Source organism: Cannabis sativa, chromosome 4, assembly GCF_029168945.1.
Source record: "Cannabis sativa cultivar Pink pepper isolate KNU-18-1 chromosome 4, ASM2916894v1, whole genome shotgun sequence".
Classification (NCBI taxonomy): domain Eukaryota; kingdom Viridiplantae; phylum Streptophyta; class Magnoliopsida; order Rosales; family Cannabaceae; genus Cannabis; species Cannabis sativa.
The window spans coordinates 37,267,182-37,282,449 of NC_083604.1; the positions used below are offsets into that span (position 1 = coordinate 37,267,182).

The 15,268-nt window shown below is 29.8% G+C and overlaps 1 protein-coding gene across 1 annotated transcript; it reads left to right on the top strand.

The window, feature by feature from the left end:
* The first annotated feature begins 3,781 nt into the window (after positions 1–3,781).
* LOC133036486 (zinc finger BED domain-containing protein RICESLEEPER 2-like) lies at positions 3,782–5,407 on the top strand. The gene is made up of 3 exons (XM_061113037.1): positions 3,782–4,653; positions 4,758–5,070; positions 5,149–5,407. The coding sequence occupies exons 1-3, from the start codon at positions 3,835–3,837 to the stop codon at positions 5,229–5,231; spliced, it is 1,215 nt and encodes a 404-aa protein (XP_060969020.1). The 5' UTR covers positions 3,782–3,834; the 3' UTR covers positions 5,232–5,407.
* Positions 5,408–15,268: the final 9,861 nt, after the last annotated feature.

Below are 15,268 nucleotides of genomic sequence, written 5' to 3' on the forward strand. Positions count from 1 at the left end.
TACCTAAAAAATATCTATCTATGTAATTTATAAACTAATTACTGATTTTCTAATTAAATATAATATATTTTAGTCTATTCATTTTCATTAATCATTAATGAAAATTACTTGATTTAAGTTGATCTAAAATTAATTAATAAATTAATTTTCAACTTAATCTAATTTTTAAAATTAAAAAATTTCGAAATATCTACATTTAAAATGAATACATTTCTAAATTAATGTAGGAAATGATTCTTAAAATAAAATAAAATATATTCTGATAATTTAAGTTGATCTGAAATTAAAAAAGTCCCAAATTAAATATAATTTTCTATTTAATTAAATTCATTAAAATAGAAATAATTAAGTACCTAGAATAAAATTAGCTTAATTATTAATTCTAATTTAATATTTAAGAAAATATTCTGATTTAAGCTAGTTCAAAATTAATTAAGAAAATTTCAACTTAAATATATATTCTAATTAATTAAATTTCTTGAAATAGTAATAAATAATTAAGTATCTTGAATAAAATCAACTTAATTATTAATTTTAATTAAGTTGGTCTAAAATCAATTAAATTAATTTTCAACTTAAATATATTTTTCTACTTAATTAAAAATTAGAAAATATAAATTAGTTACTAGAAATCACTATCTAGAATTTTTTCTTGAACTGAGTGTATTTTCTAAATTAATTTTAAAATAATCCAATGAAAAAATAATTTCATTTATTTCAAAATTAATTATGTTGCTAATTCAATTTTGATTAGGTTAAATTAGTATAATTAGCCTAATACAATTATTTAAATAAGGCAAATGGGCCTTCACAATTGGAGTTGTTCATGTGAGGGAGGGCTGGGTTAAGTATGTGTACCCACTACTAATGACCCCTTAGCTCTCACACAAGACCCAAAGGAGAGGAATTTAACATTTCATTAAAAAATTGTTATTCATATGGGTGATATTTTATTTTAGCAACCTAGTCCATTTAAATATCCAGAAATAAATGGGCTTCCTACATGCTTCTAAGCCCAAAAGCAAACATATAGGTTTACACAGGTCAAATTGATTTGGATGGGCCCTGTCATGTTTCTAGATTTACACAGATGAAAGAAATACAAAATTTACACTTTACAAATTATTTATAAGATCTATTGACAATTGGAATATGATTAAAATCAGATTATTGGATATGTCAACAATCATAGCAATTTAGATCAAATAAATAATAGATTTGTTAAAAAAAGTTTTTGAATAAACAATTTAAATAAAAAAAACAATGTCCATGTAACAAATTTGAAGTAAGATATTTATTATATAATTAAATTATTATTTAACTTGTAACGCCCCAATTTCCCGAGACGTCAATAAAAGACTTCTTTAAAAAAAAATAGCTAAGCATGAGATCTTATTATTTTTAAAACAAAACTTTAATTTGTTTATAACCTTTAAAATATAAAGCTTTACAAAAATTATTTGAATCATAATCCTTAACGAAATATTTTTAAAGCAAAATATCGTGATAATACCCTAACATGTAATCCACGCCTCAAGCTCGCCACCCTCACTGTTTTGTTTTATCTTTACCTGCACACAGAGTACCCCGTGAGCTAACGCCGAGTAAGAAGAGCTATGTAGGACATAACCCCCCAACTAGATAACATTGTCATAAGCATAACAATATCACAACATCAAATTCAATTCATACCATACTTGCATACATATATCAACACATCATACCACATATCATTCTCACATACGATATAATATCATATCACAGTGTAATCGTAATGCATGCTATACTCATACACATAACACACAGTATCTTATCGCACATTGTCCTCACATACGATAATCAACTCCCACTCATGTTGATCAGACATGAAGTGTAACCTGCCCTGCCTTGTGCTGTTCTCACAATCGGCATCCAATAGGGCAATTCCTTATCACAAGTTGTACTCACCCATGATAGGATAACCTGCAAGTAAACCCATACAAGCAGCCAAAAATATATATCCTGCAGTGCTATGCTCACACCAACAGTAGAAAACCTATCCTATAAGTTAGGGGTGGCAAAACGGGTTTTGACACGGCTACACGACACGAACACGACACGAGTTTTTACGGGTTAGGGTCGAGAAAAATAGGTGTGGGTTGAAAACGGGTCGACACGACTGGCACGAAAAAAAAACGGGTCAAACTGGCACGAAAAAAAAGACGGGCCAAACACGACACGACTCGCTTAACACGAATTTGACACATTTGACACATTTTTTTATATTTTAAAAAATATATTTAAAATAATTAATCAAATATATACTTTTTAATACTAATAGTATTATAATATTTAATATTAAAAATGGTATCTCACACACGTTTCAATTTTAGAATAAGAGAAAATAATTGTATTTGAGCTTTAGATTAATCATATAAGGCCCTTTTGTTGATTCATACGGCCCAAGTAAAATATTAACTGTAAGTATATATAAGAATGTTATCTCTTCTCTTCCAAACCCTAGCAGCCACAAACTAAACAACACTAGTTCTTCCTCTCTCAAGTCTCAATTAGTCTCCCAAATCTAACTTCTTCTTAGGCTAAATCGACAGGTAAGTGTATGAGATATTGAGATATAATATGAAATTTATTTCTTTGTTTCATAGATTTTTAAAAAAGTATATATAATTTATTGTAAAACTTATGTATTGGGATAAATAGTAAGTGAAGAACAAACTAATGGAGACAATGGATCTTTTTTTTTCATGTTCTTTTTTTTTCTCAGATTTATATACTGAATCTTGCTATTCGGCTCCTCATTCTCACTCTCAGGTTTGTTTCTTCATTTTTTGTGTATATATATATTTTGTTTTCTATTAGTGTTATCTTGTGTCTATTATATTAAGTTTTTAGTATGTGTTATGTTCTTTCTATTTTGTATTTTATTATATAATATATATAATGATTGTAATTATGTTTATGCTGGAAGGAGTTTTTTGTTGGGATAAATAATAAAATTTATGTAACATTTACATGTATAGGATGAAGATTGAAGAAGATGAAGATCTCATTGAGATTAAAGATAAAGAAGATATAGAACTTGCAAAAGTTGCTATTGATGACACTGTGAAAGAGAAGAAGAAGAAGGCATTGAAGTCCAAAGTTTGGAACTTTTTTGAGAGGCTTCCTGAGGGTCCTGATAAAAAAATAAGAAGTAAGTGCAAGAAGTGTGGAAAAGAATATATTGCAGAGAGCAAATATGGCACAGGTAATATGACACGCCACCTTAAAGTTTGTAGGAGAAGTGATACAAGAGATGTAGGTCAAATGCTTATATCACATGAAAATGGGACTGTGAAAGTTTTTAATCATTGTTTCAATGCTGAGACATGGCGTGAGTTAATTGTTTCTTGTGTTGTTATGCATGATTTACCATTTCAATTTGTTCAGTATAAAGGGGTTAGGGCTATGCTGAAATACTTATATCCTGATGTGGATTTGATTACTAGAAATACTGTGAAAAGTGACACTCTTAAGATGTACCAAAGGGAAAAGGCTAAAATTACAAGCATGTTAGGTGAAACTCCTGGTAGAATAAGTTTAACTTCTGATTTGTGGAGTTCTTTGACCACTGATGAATATATGTCTCTCATAGCCCATTTTATAGATAAGGATTGGAAATTGCAAAAAAGAATTTTAAATTTTTGCTCTATGCCACCTCCACATACTGGTATTGCATTGTTTGAGTAAATTTTTTCCTTATTGAGTGAAAGGGGAATTGAGGGGAAAATTTTTTTAGTTACTTTAGACAATGAATCTTCAAATGATGTCTCTGTTGATGCATTGCAATCTCAGATGAATTTGAAATGCTTACTTCCATGTAATGGTGATTTTTTTCATTTGAGGTGTTGTGCTCACATACTTAATCTTGTTGTGCAAGATGGATTAAAGGATATTGATGTATCAATAGAAAAGATTCGTGATAGTGTTAAGTATGTTAAGGGATCACAACTAAGGAAGCAAAAGTTTTTGGAATGTGTTAAGCTTGTATTTACGGGTGGTGTTTGCAAGAGGAGATTGTGTCAAGATGTTGTTACTAGGTGGAACTCTACCTACCTTATGTTGGATAGTGCTTTAGTTTATCGTCGTGCCTTTCAACATTTAGCTTGGAGTGATTCAAACTATGAACATTGTCCATCTAAGGATGAATGGGAAAGAGTTGAGAAAGTTTGGAAGTTTCTGAAAGTTTTTTATGATGCAACTCTTGTTTTTTCTGGCTCAAAGTATCCAACAGCCAATTTGTACTTTCCAAACATAATTAATTGGTACATAACTTTAAAAAAGACTTTGGAAGGTGAAGATGACTATCTAAGGTGTATGGCAAGTAAAATGTGGGTTAAGTTTCAAAAGTATTGGTCAGATTTTAGTCCCATTTTGACTATAGCAGCTATCTTAGATCCTCGATACAAGTTGGAAGTTGTAGAATTTTGCTATATCAAGGCATATGGGGAAGATTCTAAGGAATTTAAAGTTTTATATGAAAAATTATTGTCTCTTTATGATGAGTACAAGGGTAAGATTGACCCAAACACTTCAATGGCTGCCAAGAACAAGATGAATGAAATAAAGAAAAGAGAGACATATGCTATGGAGGTTGACAATGAACTTTTTCAGGTCTAATAAATTATTTGTATTTTTATTTGTGTGTATTATTTTATATTTACTGCTATTTTATTATTTTTTTTATATATAACTTGTATATTTATTTTATTATGTAGGAGTTTGATAGTCTTTCAAGTGGAAATCGTTCAAATTTTGTCCAAAAGACACAGCTGCAACTTTATTTAGAAGATGAAAGAATTTATAGGAATGAGGAGCTTGATATCTTGAGCTATTGGAAGACACATCAATATCATTATTCAGAACTTGCAGCGATGGTTCGTGATATTTTGAGCATTCCTATCTCGACAGTGGCCTCAGAATCTACATTCAGTATTGGTGGAAGAGTGCTTGACCAGTTTCGAAGTACACTTAAACCTGATACAGTTCAAGACATTTTGTGTACAAGAGATTGGTTGTTTGGAGATGAAGGTAATTTAATTTTATATTTATAACTATAATGTTAAATATTTTAATGATAATGATATTTTCTATATTTTTATGTTGTAGATGGGGAGAAGGAAATTGCACAGGATTTGAAAGATGTGATTCAAAATGTTGTGGAACTTAGCTATGATAACAATTTAGAGTAGATTTAACTATTACTATATGCTATAAGTAATCTAGAATGAGTATTGAATCAGCTAAATCTTTTTTTTATGCTGATACTTAATATTTTGAAGGTGGTGATGCCTAATATTTTTAGGGCGTTGAATGTTGCTGTTAATATTTTGAGTATGATGAACAACTAACATGGGGTTGTTAATATTTTGTGGGTTGTAGACTTCTATGGACTGTTGATATTTTAAGTGATGAATACTTTGACTATTAATATATTAGTTTGTGAACTTTGGAATTTCACATTTGTCATAATTTGTTTATGTTGTGGCAGATTATTGATTTAGAATGTGAAACTGTAATGAAATTATATAATGTAAGTAATATTCTAATAATTATTGATAAATTTTTTATGTATGATATTAAGTGTATATATATAATTATATATGAATTGGATAGTAAATAAGGCAAGTATGAATTGAATAAAATAATTTTTTCTCCTTTATGTAAGGATGAATTTGTATAGATAAATTGGATAAATATGAATTGAAAGAACAATCATAAAATTTTGAATGTTTTAGAAAAGATCATGTCAATCGTGTCGTGTCGTGTCGACACGAAAATGTAGTGTGCCGTGTTCGTGTCAATGTATTCTCAACCCACCGTGTCACGAGTCGTGTTCGGGTGAGATATTTTTCTTCAAATGTAGTACTTCGACACGACACGAATATGACACGCTGACACGTTTTGCCACCCTTACTATAAGTGTTATTCTCACACAACCAGTCAAAAGCCTTATCACTATCACATACTAACAATATTAACATAAACAACAATTCACAGTATTGTTCAAAAATAAAACAATTCACAGTACAAAATCTCATAAACACATGAACGTCAAACCCACAATAAAATTGTATGTTTCAACATACACTCTGTACATAGATGTCCACTCTTCTTACCTCAGTTGCTAAGTATATCCTTTTCTCTCTCTCGAACCTCTTGCCGAGTTTCTTTGTTGAGGACAATATCCTAAATCCAATAACACAATAACACTTAAAACATATTCAAGCATAACCTAAGATTAACAATGTCAAACTACACAACACGTAGGCCAATTTCACTTGCATGATACACCAAACACAACCATTTATCACTATGATTCACACCAACACATATGATGTACTAAAATGAATATTTTTAATGTAAAACATGAGCTCATACAAATACTTTTTACGTGAAATTTTACTAAAATATCATTTACTAACAAAATATATACATATGTAATTATTTACCAAAATCAGAAGCTAGCATGTTTCTTAATCATTTATACAGATTATAAAACATATTTAATCTATCTAGAAACACGTACAATTTATTATCCATATTTATGTATTAATTTACACTTCAAATTATATGTCAAATACCAATTTAATTAAATAAATAAAATAACAAAACATCTCAACCTAGTCTTAAATTTATTTCATAGACTAGAATTATATTGTAACATCATATTGACAGTCTCCAAACAGTGAACACAATTTTTTACTATTTATTTTAATTAAAATCTAATTAATTAATCATAGATAATTATAATAAATATCTACACTAATTAATAATTTATAAACCCTATACCATATCATAGCATATACAATAAATGATATTACAAAAATACGTTTTACTGTTTTAGCATCACCTAAGTATTTTCCATAATTAATTTAAGTATTAACTAAATAAATTTATGAAAAATACAAAAATAATCGAAAACCTATTCTAACACAGTTCATATTATGTACTAAGCCCTAAATAATTAACTTTTAATTTTTTGAACAATCTAAGTATTTTTCATAATCAAATTTAGAATTAACACAAATAATTCATGAAAAAACAAAATTGACTAAAATCCAAATCTACCAATTTTGTAACAGTTTATATATCATAACCAATCATATAAATAATTTTAGATTAATCTGAGTAACCTAAGTATTTTTCATAATTAATTTAAGAAATAAAACAAGTAATTCATAATAATTTCAAATAAATTCAGAAAATTATTAAACTTCACCAAACACCCTAAAATAATATGTATAATCAAAATTTGCAAAAAAAAACAGGGAAAAAGACCTAAGATATGCCCAGATCGGGGTCGCGGAGTTACGCCGGCGTAGTCGTCTTATTCGGCATCGGCGAGCTCCAATGTCTTTCTACAGCCCGTTTCGATGCGTCTTTTCGATTGGAAAATGTTCCCAAGGATTCTAGACCTCAAAGAAACCAAATACCACTGATATTTCGTCTTGAAATGGCCGGTTTGAGATTGTCTTCTCCGAACACGATACACCGCCAAATATGGAGCCAAAACTGTGATTTTTTGTTTCAGAGCTCTTTACACTGTTTCTTCACGTCAAAACTGACCATTGGGGTCCCATAAACTTAAACACAACCTCCTTTGACCTCCAAAATAACTTAAACACATTCAAATTCGGGCCCGTTTCAAGAACGTATCTTTGAAGCTTCAACAATGGTGAAACCCGAAACAGTAATCTCTTTTCCTTTCTACACCATCCAATACCTTTCTTAGATCATAAATAAGAAATCCTAAACATCCAATCTACCCAGATTGTGGCCAACCCGAAAAACGAAAAAGTACGTCGAATTCTTACTCGTTGTTTTACTCCTGATCACCCGCACTCTCTATTCCTCCTTTCGCACGACTTCTAAACTATAGGAGTCGATCTCTAACAAGAATAAAATAGATTGATTTGAACTAAAAGTGGAACGATTCTCATTCCACAATATTCGGCCTTCTAGTTACGTGATATACGTACACTATGATATATATCATACGTATACTATAATAATAATAATAATAATAATAATATTTATTCATATTATTATACAAAATAAATAATAATTAATGATAAATATCAACATTATTATATCACACATATCACTATTATTATACCCGCATAAATAATAATATTTATCAAAGTTAAATAATTAACACAATCATTTAATAACTATATATACTTATTAGGCATTAAGCACATGCCAAGAAAAGTTATTATATTTTCACACAAAAAAATCCTCATATATTTATTTAAACACATAAATATATAAAATGACAACAATACCCTCAGTGGTAAAATTTATAGAAATACCATTTCCAGTTAGCGGGTATTACATAACTAACCAATAAAGTTTGAAAATTTAGGGTTGTTTAAACAACCTTAAATATCTCTTCAAAATTTAAAAATTAAAATTGAAACTAATTTTAAAATATCTAGGTTTATTTGAATTATTTTTATCAAATTAAATTAAATATCTAATAAGATAAATGATTTAAAAATAACCAAATAGATATTTTTAATATCATTTTCAGATCTTATCATTTAATAAAATTAAAATAACAAAATAAACCAATTTTAAAATAGATTTTGTTAGGCAATCATTATGTTAGGAATAATTAATAAACAAATAATAACTATCCAAATTATATGTCAAAATATCTCAAATTAAGTCTTTTTTTCAATTTCTACAAAAATATCTAGGTTATTTAAATCTTTAAAATATCATTTATAAATTTCTGATAAGTAAAATGATATAAAATATCATTTTTCTAACTTATAATTTATAAAGAATAAAATATTTAACAAAATAACCAATTTTGAATTTAAAAATATTGTGGTTAGAATATCTATAAAGATATCTAAGTTAATTTCAAATTTATTAATTATTTAATTTATCTTATAGGGTAAATTTTAATATAATATTTCAAATTAAAAGGATAATGTTATCTTTTAATTTAGAATATACTACAATATTTGACCTTATAATTAAATAATATATAAATATTAAAGAGATTAACAAATTTTTAAAATCTGACCATAAATAAAAATAAAATGATCAATTTTTAAATTTGAACCTCAAAATATCAGAAATTAATAATAATCTATTAAAAAATTAAATATTATTAATTTACAAAATTGATATTTAAGTTTAAATATATTAAAAATAATATTTTATTTTTAATTTTAAGGTTTGAAATTGAGAAAATTCGAAAAAATAGAAAAAATCCACAAAAATTAGATTTTGGTGCAAAGCACCCTTGGTGTGCACACAGAGGCTGCATGCAGCCTCATCCGCGCGAGCAGGAGGCTGCTGCTTGCAGCCTTCGTGTGCGTGCAAGGAGTGCTCAACTGGGCAATCGTTTCTGAAGCGTGGGGCATCAGCGTGCATTTAGACAAGGTGATGTCCTAGGCACGCACGCGTGCACGGCTTCCTTGTCCCAAGCCTGGTGCATGTGATTGAGCACCGTGTGCAGCCATTCAACCCGAAACTTCAAAAATTCATAACTTTTTCAATTTTTATTAGAATCGAGTTCCGTAAAAACTAAAATTGCTTAATTTTTCACAAGGAATCCAAATAAAATATTTTAATGGAAAAATTTCATAAATCACATACATTCATCAAATAACACATAAACCAACATGAACACATCCAAATCATCACAGAAAGCATTTTCATCATTTTAAATCCATATTTCATGAAAGTAAATCATTACCATGGCTCTGAGGCCAGTTGTTGGGAATATTTTACCAGGATCTAGACTTACTAACAAGTATGTTGGTTAACATCCTAAATATGAATATCTCTAAAACAATGAAATTAAACACATAAGGGTTTAAAAAACCTTACATTGGTTGCAGCAGAATATAATGACTCATTCCGCTCAGATCTCTAACTCTTTTTCCTTTCTGTCACAAGTATTATCAAGATCTAACCCTGGATCTCTTTCTCTCCTTCGGGTTTGGTTACCACCATCTTACTCACTATGATTGAGTACTTGACTTGCTATGTGTGGGCATGACACTCTATCACTAAGGATTCGAATAATCAAGAACAATGAAGGAGGTTGAAATCACTATGGATGGAACTCTCTTATCTACTAGTTGTTTAACAGAGAAAATTAGGTTTGATTTGGTTGAAGGCATCAAGTGGACGAGTGACAGCATCATGTTCCTTTTATAGTGTTTCAACTAGGGCTTAGGGTTGAATTATATGGATTAAAAAAGAATAAAATATTGGGCAAAAATACACTTAAGACCGGCCACTTAAAAGGACCAATCTCTAGTTACAATTTTGCCACTTTTTTCAACCACTTATTTTTTTTTTCAATAATACCATATTTTCTAATTCAATCCAATAAATGCCAAAACTATTTATTTAATAATTATAATTAATTATCAAATAAAATTATCATTTTTATAATTTATTAATAGACCATACAAAGTCTCTTAATTAACAAATTGAACCCAAAACCTATTTTCTTCACAATTAAGCCCTTGCTTAGTGAAAATTCATAAATAAGACATAGTCTAAGTTTAGAATTATAATTGATTAATTAAAATCAATTAACTAAGTTTGCAAGCAATATTATCTCAACTAGTGAGGGGACCATGGGCCTATATAAGCGAGCTTTCAATAAGTAGATCTAGAATTTACCAAGTAAATTCCCTAACTTATTAATTCTTCCTTGCGCCACTAAATATTTGGAATTGAATACACTCTCAATTATATAGAATGCTCTATATGTACCATGATATAGATACATTATGGTTATCCAATGTTACAATCATAATACTCAAAGATCCTCTATAGATGATCTACACTGAATAGAGATAAATTTACCGTTATATCCTTCAATGTATTTTATCCTTAAAACACTTAGCTACCTATAAATGATACTTTAGTAAACTAATATAATTACTGAAATGAGGCCTCAATCATTTATCTTTATTCACCCAAGCTCAAAGGAAATCATTGTTTCAATTCTAAATACTTATAGAAGTTATAGATTCCATATCTATGATCATCACTCCCACTCAATGTAACTACCATGTTCACAAGATGTAAATATCCGCCAGAACCATCAGTTAGCTTCCACGAATTGTTGGGTTTTATGCCCTAAATAAAACTCATTTCAATATAATCAGATTTACTTATTAATATAGATCAGAAATAACATTTAATATTGCATGGTTCACGTGATTTATTTCATGATTATATGTACATAATGTATAAATTCATCTGAAACCCTTTTCACATACTTGATCCTGTTTATTGTGCTGTCAACACATTGGAAAGTAAACATGACTATGTAAATAAAGATTCCTAGATTTATCAGACATAGGGTTTTACTGATATGATAATCTACAACAGAGTTTACTTGCATTTGGAGAAATGCTATGTTCTTTCCAGAGCATTGGTTAAAGTAAAGCTCAGGTTGGATGCATGGAGTATGCATCGGAAGGGACCGATATTGAACTTTGACTTAGATTTATTAAACTTACCGTAATATCTATTCAAGTCAATATCGCCCAGTTGATCCTAGATCAAATAATCTTAATCCTGTTATGATTAGGCTCAATCTCAGGAGGCTATTCGTGTTCTTTGATTTGTTAGTTAAGCCTACTTTTAGGTCAGGGTGATACGTACATTTTGGGAGCACGGTAGTGCAATTTAGTGGGAGCGCTAACATAAACATGGAATCTATGGCTTCTATCTGGCGAATAAAGGATGATCTCCTTCGAGCTTGACCAAACGAAAATAAATGGTGGAGATCTCATTTCATATAAGCTGAAATATCATTTATACGGGGTTAAGTGTTTTAAGGATTAAATACATTGTAGGGTGTAACGGTAATCTAATCCCTTTACAGTGTAGATCATTCATATAGAGGATCATTGATCAAATTAGGATCATAACAATGGGTAACTAATGATGTGTCTATATGGTGGAACATATAGAGCATTCTATATACTGAGAGTGCAATTCTAAGTTCTATGCGTGGATTCAACGAAGAATTAATAAGTTAGTGAATTTTAGTAATAAATTCTTGATCTACTTATTGGAAGCTCGGTTATATAGACCCATGGTCCCCATACTAGTTGAGATAATATTTCTTGTAAGACTCATATAATTGGTTTTGATTAATCAATTATAATTCTCAAATTAGACTATGTCTATTTGTGAATTTTTCACTAAGTAAGGGCAAAATTGTAAAGAAAGAGTTTTAGGGGCATATTTGTTAATTATGATACTTTGTATAGCTCAATTAATAAATATGATAAATGACAATATTATTTAATAATTATTTATAGTTATTAAATAGTTCGAATTGGCATATAAATGGTTGAATTAAAAAATTGGCGTTTTTGAGAAAATCAGATGCAGAAAAGATAAAACTGCAAAATTACAAAAAGTGAGGCCCAAATCCACTTTGTATGGCTGGCCACTTTTGTAGGGAATTTAAACTGATATTTTCATTATTTTAATGCCAAATAATTCAAACCTAACCCTAGTGGAATGCTATAAATAGATAGTGAAGGCTTCAGGAAAAATATACTTCTGATTCAAAAAAAAACTGAGCCTCTCTCTCTCCCTATCTTTAGCCGCCACCTTGCTCTCTTCCTTCCCTCTTCAATTTCGAAATTCTTAGTGTTAGAGTAGTGCCCACACACAGCAAGTGATACCTCAACCATAGTGAGGAAGATCGTGAAGAAAGACTTTCAGCAAAAGTTTTAATTTGACACGTTTTTCGAGAAATTTCTTTGATTAGCAAAGATTGCACAATAATTGAAAAAGCACTGTAGCGTGCCTTAGCATTAGGCCATTACATTTGGACTTTAAAACGATTGTTTGATGTTTTGGATGATATCATGTTGTATTGAGTATTATTTGATGATTGATTGATGTTTGTGAATTTTCGTGAAAAATAATTGAATATCTGTTTCTGGAATTATTTTTATTGGATAATATGGAAAAAATTAAGCAAGTTACTCTTTTACAGAACTTAATTTCGATTTAATTTGAATTAGTTATGATTTTTTGAAGTTTCGGAAAAATTTCGGGATTGAGCAACAAAGTTGCGCGCGCGGAAATCATGCAGATTTCCCCTGCACCGAGTTTGCACGCCCAAATCACCCATGCACGCGCGCGGACGGGTATGCACAGCATCCCATCCGTACAGCTTGCAATTTTTTCGTTTTTCTTCGTTTTTTCATACTTTTTCATGGAATTAACTTCCGATTTTTTGTGTAGTTCTGTATTTATACATTTACTATTCCTAATTCAATTCTAATTATCATAATTAAATTTATTAATATTTTTTAAATTTAATTCATGATATTAGTATAATTTGAATTTAAAAAATAGTAAGTATCTATCTTTTTTGCTTAAATATCTATCTTATTTTTAAATTTGATTATATCTTATCTTATTTTTAAATTTAAGGTCAGATTTTAAATTTTTGAATTAAATCTTTTTTAAATAATTTGACCTTATTTAAATTTAAAATAAGATAACTATAATCATGTATTTTAAATAGATGTAAGATATTTTGCTAACTTTTAAATTTTGTTATTTTATTTATTTAAATTACATTTAAAATCTGAAAAAGATATTTATTTATCTTTTTAAATTTTTTATTTAATTTTTATTTATAAAATAACATTAAATATTGAAAAGTAGTTAACAAATTTTGAAATGATATTTAGGTTGGTTGAAACTTAATTTTTAAAAATTGTAGGTTTAATTTTAAATATTTTTTTTTAATAATTTCGAATTTTTAAATTTGTTTTTTTAAATTTTCGAAAATAATTTTTTATTTAATTAATTATTTTTTTTTCGAAATTATTTATTTAAAATTAAATAAATCCTACATCCAACTATCCAACTAACCTTGTTGCAGAAGTATGTGTTTTAGCTTTTTGTAAGTTTTCAAAACCTATTATTGCTTGATTGCAAATAGCCATGGTTAACTTTTTGCCAGATCTAATGATCTGATGGCTCCCTTGGTCAAGTCTATGCCGATTAGGATCGAAGATAGGGAATTGAGTACTGACCTTATAGAATTGAAATTAACTGAGTTTGATATTATACTGGGAATGGATTTTCTATCCAAGTATTCGGCTAGTATGGATTGTAGGCGTAAAATGGTGACTTTTCAACCGGAAGGTGAAGATCCATTTGTTTATGTTGGATCGGTTCAGGGGTCTCGGATCCCGGTTATTTCTGTGTTGAGAGCTAGGGATTTACTATGCAATGGTTGTGTAGGATTTCTAGCGGTAGTATTTGACTCCAGCAGACCTGAAACATTTGGGCCTGAGGTAGTCTGGGTGGTGAAAGATTTTCTTGATGTGTTTCCCGAGGAGTTGCCGGGATTGCCGCCACAGCGAGAGATTGACTTTGTAATTGATTTGGCACCTGGAGTCGAACCTATTTCTAAAGCTCCATATAGGATGGCTCCAGCAGAACTCAAGGAGCTTAAGTTACAACTTCAGGGGATGCTTGATATTGGGTTTATTCGACCCAGTGTATCGCCCTGGGGAGCTCCGGTTCTTTTTGTGAAAAAGAAAGATGGTTCCCTCAGAATGTGTATTGATTATCGGGAACTAAACAAGCTGACGATTAAGAATAAGTACCCGTTGCCCAGGATCGATGATCTGTTCGATCAGCTTCAGGGAAAGACAGTGTTTTCGAAGATTGATTTACGGTCGGGTTATCATCAACTCAGAATTCGGGAGGAGGACATACCGAAAACTGCTTTTAGAACCATATATGGGCACTATGAGTTTCTGGTAATGTCATTCGGATTGACTAATGCTCCTGCGGCCTTTATGGATCTCATGAATAGGGTGTTCAAGGATTTCCTCGATAACTGCGTTATAGTGTTTATCGATGACATTCTTGTATACTCTCAGTTAGAAGAGGAGCACGAGCATCATCTTCGAATGGTGTTACAGCGACTTAGGGATCCCAAGCTGTATGCCAAGTTCAAAAAGTGTGAATTCTGGTTATCCGAGGTGTCCTTTCTGGGTCATATTGTTGGGAAAATGGAATTATGGTCGATCCAAACAAGATAGAATCAGTGAAGAATTGGCCGAGGCCCAAGTCTGTGACAGAAGTTCGAAGTTTTCTCGGGTTAGCAGGGTATTATCGACGTTTCGTCGAAGGATTTTCTAAACTTTCTATGCCCCTAACCGAATTGACCAAGAAAAATCAGAGATTTGTG

Bases quoted from the DNA above. Each gene is read 5' to 3' on its own strand.
- LOC133036486 (XM_061113037.1), top strand. From the start codon at position 3,835: ATGAATTTGAAATGCTTACTTCCATGTAATGGTGATTTTTTTCATTTG. The intron at 4,654-4,757 runs GTCTAATAAATT...TTTATTATGTAG, and splicing joins TTGACAATGAACTTTTTCAG to GAGTTTGATAGTCTTTCAAG. The intron at 5,071-5,148 runs GTAATTTAATTT...TTTATGTTGTAG, and splicing joins TTGGTTGTTTGGAGATGAAG to ATGGGGAGAAGGAAATTGCA.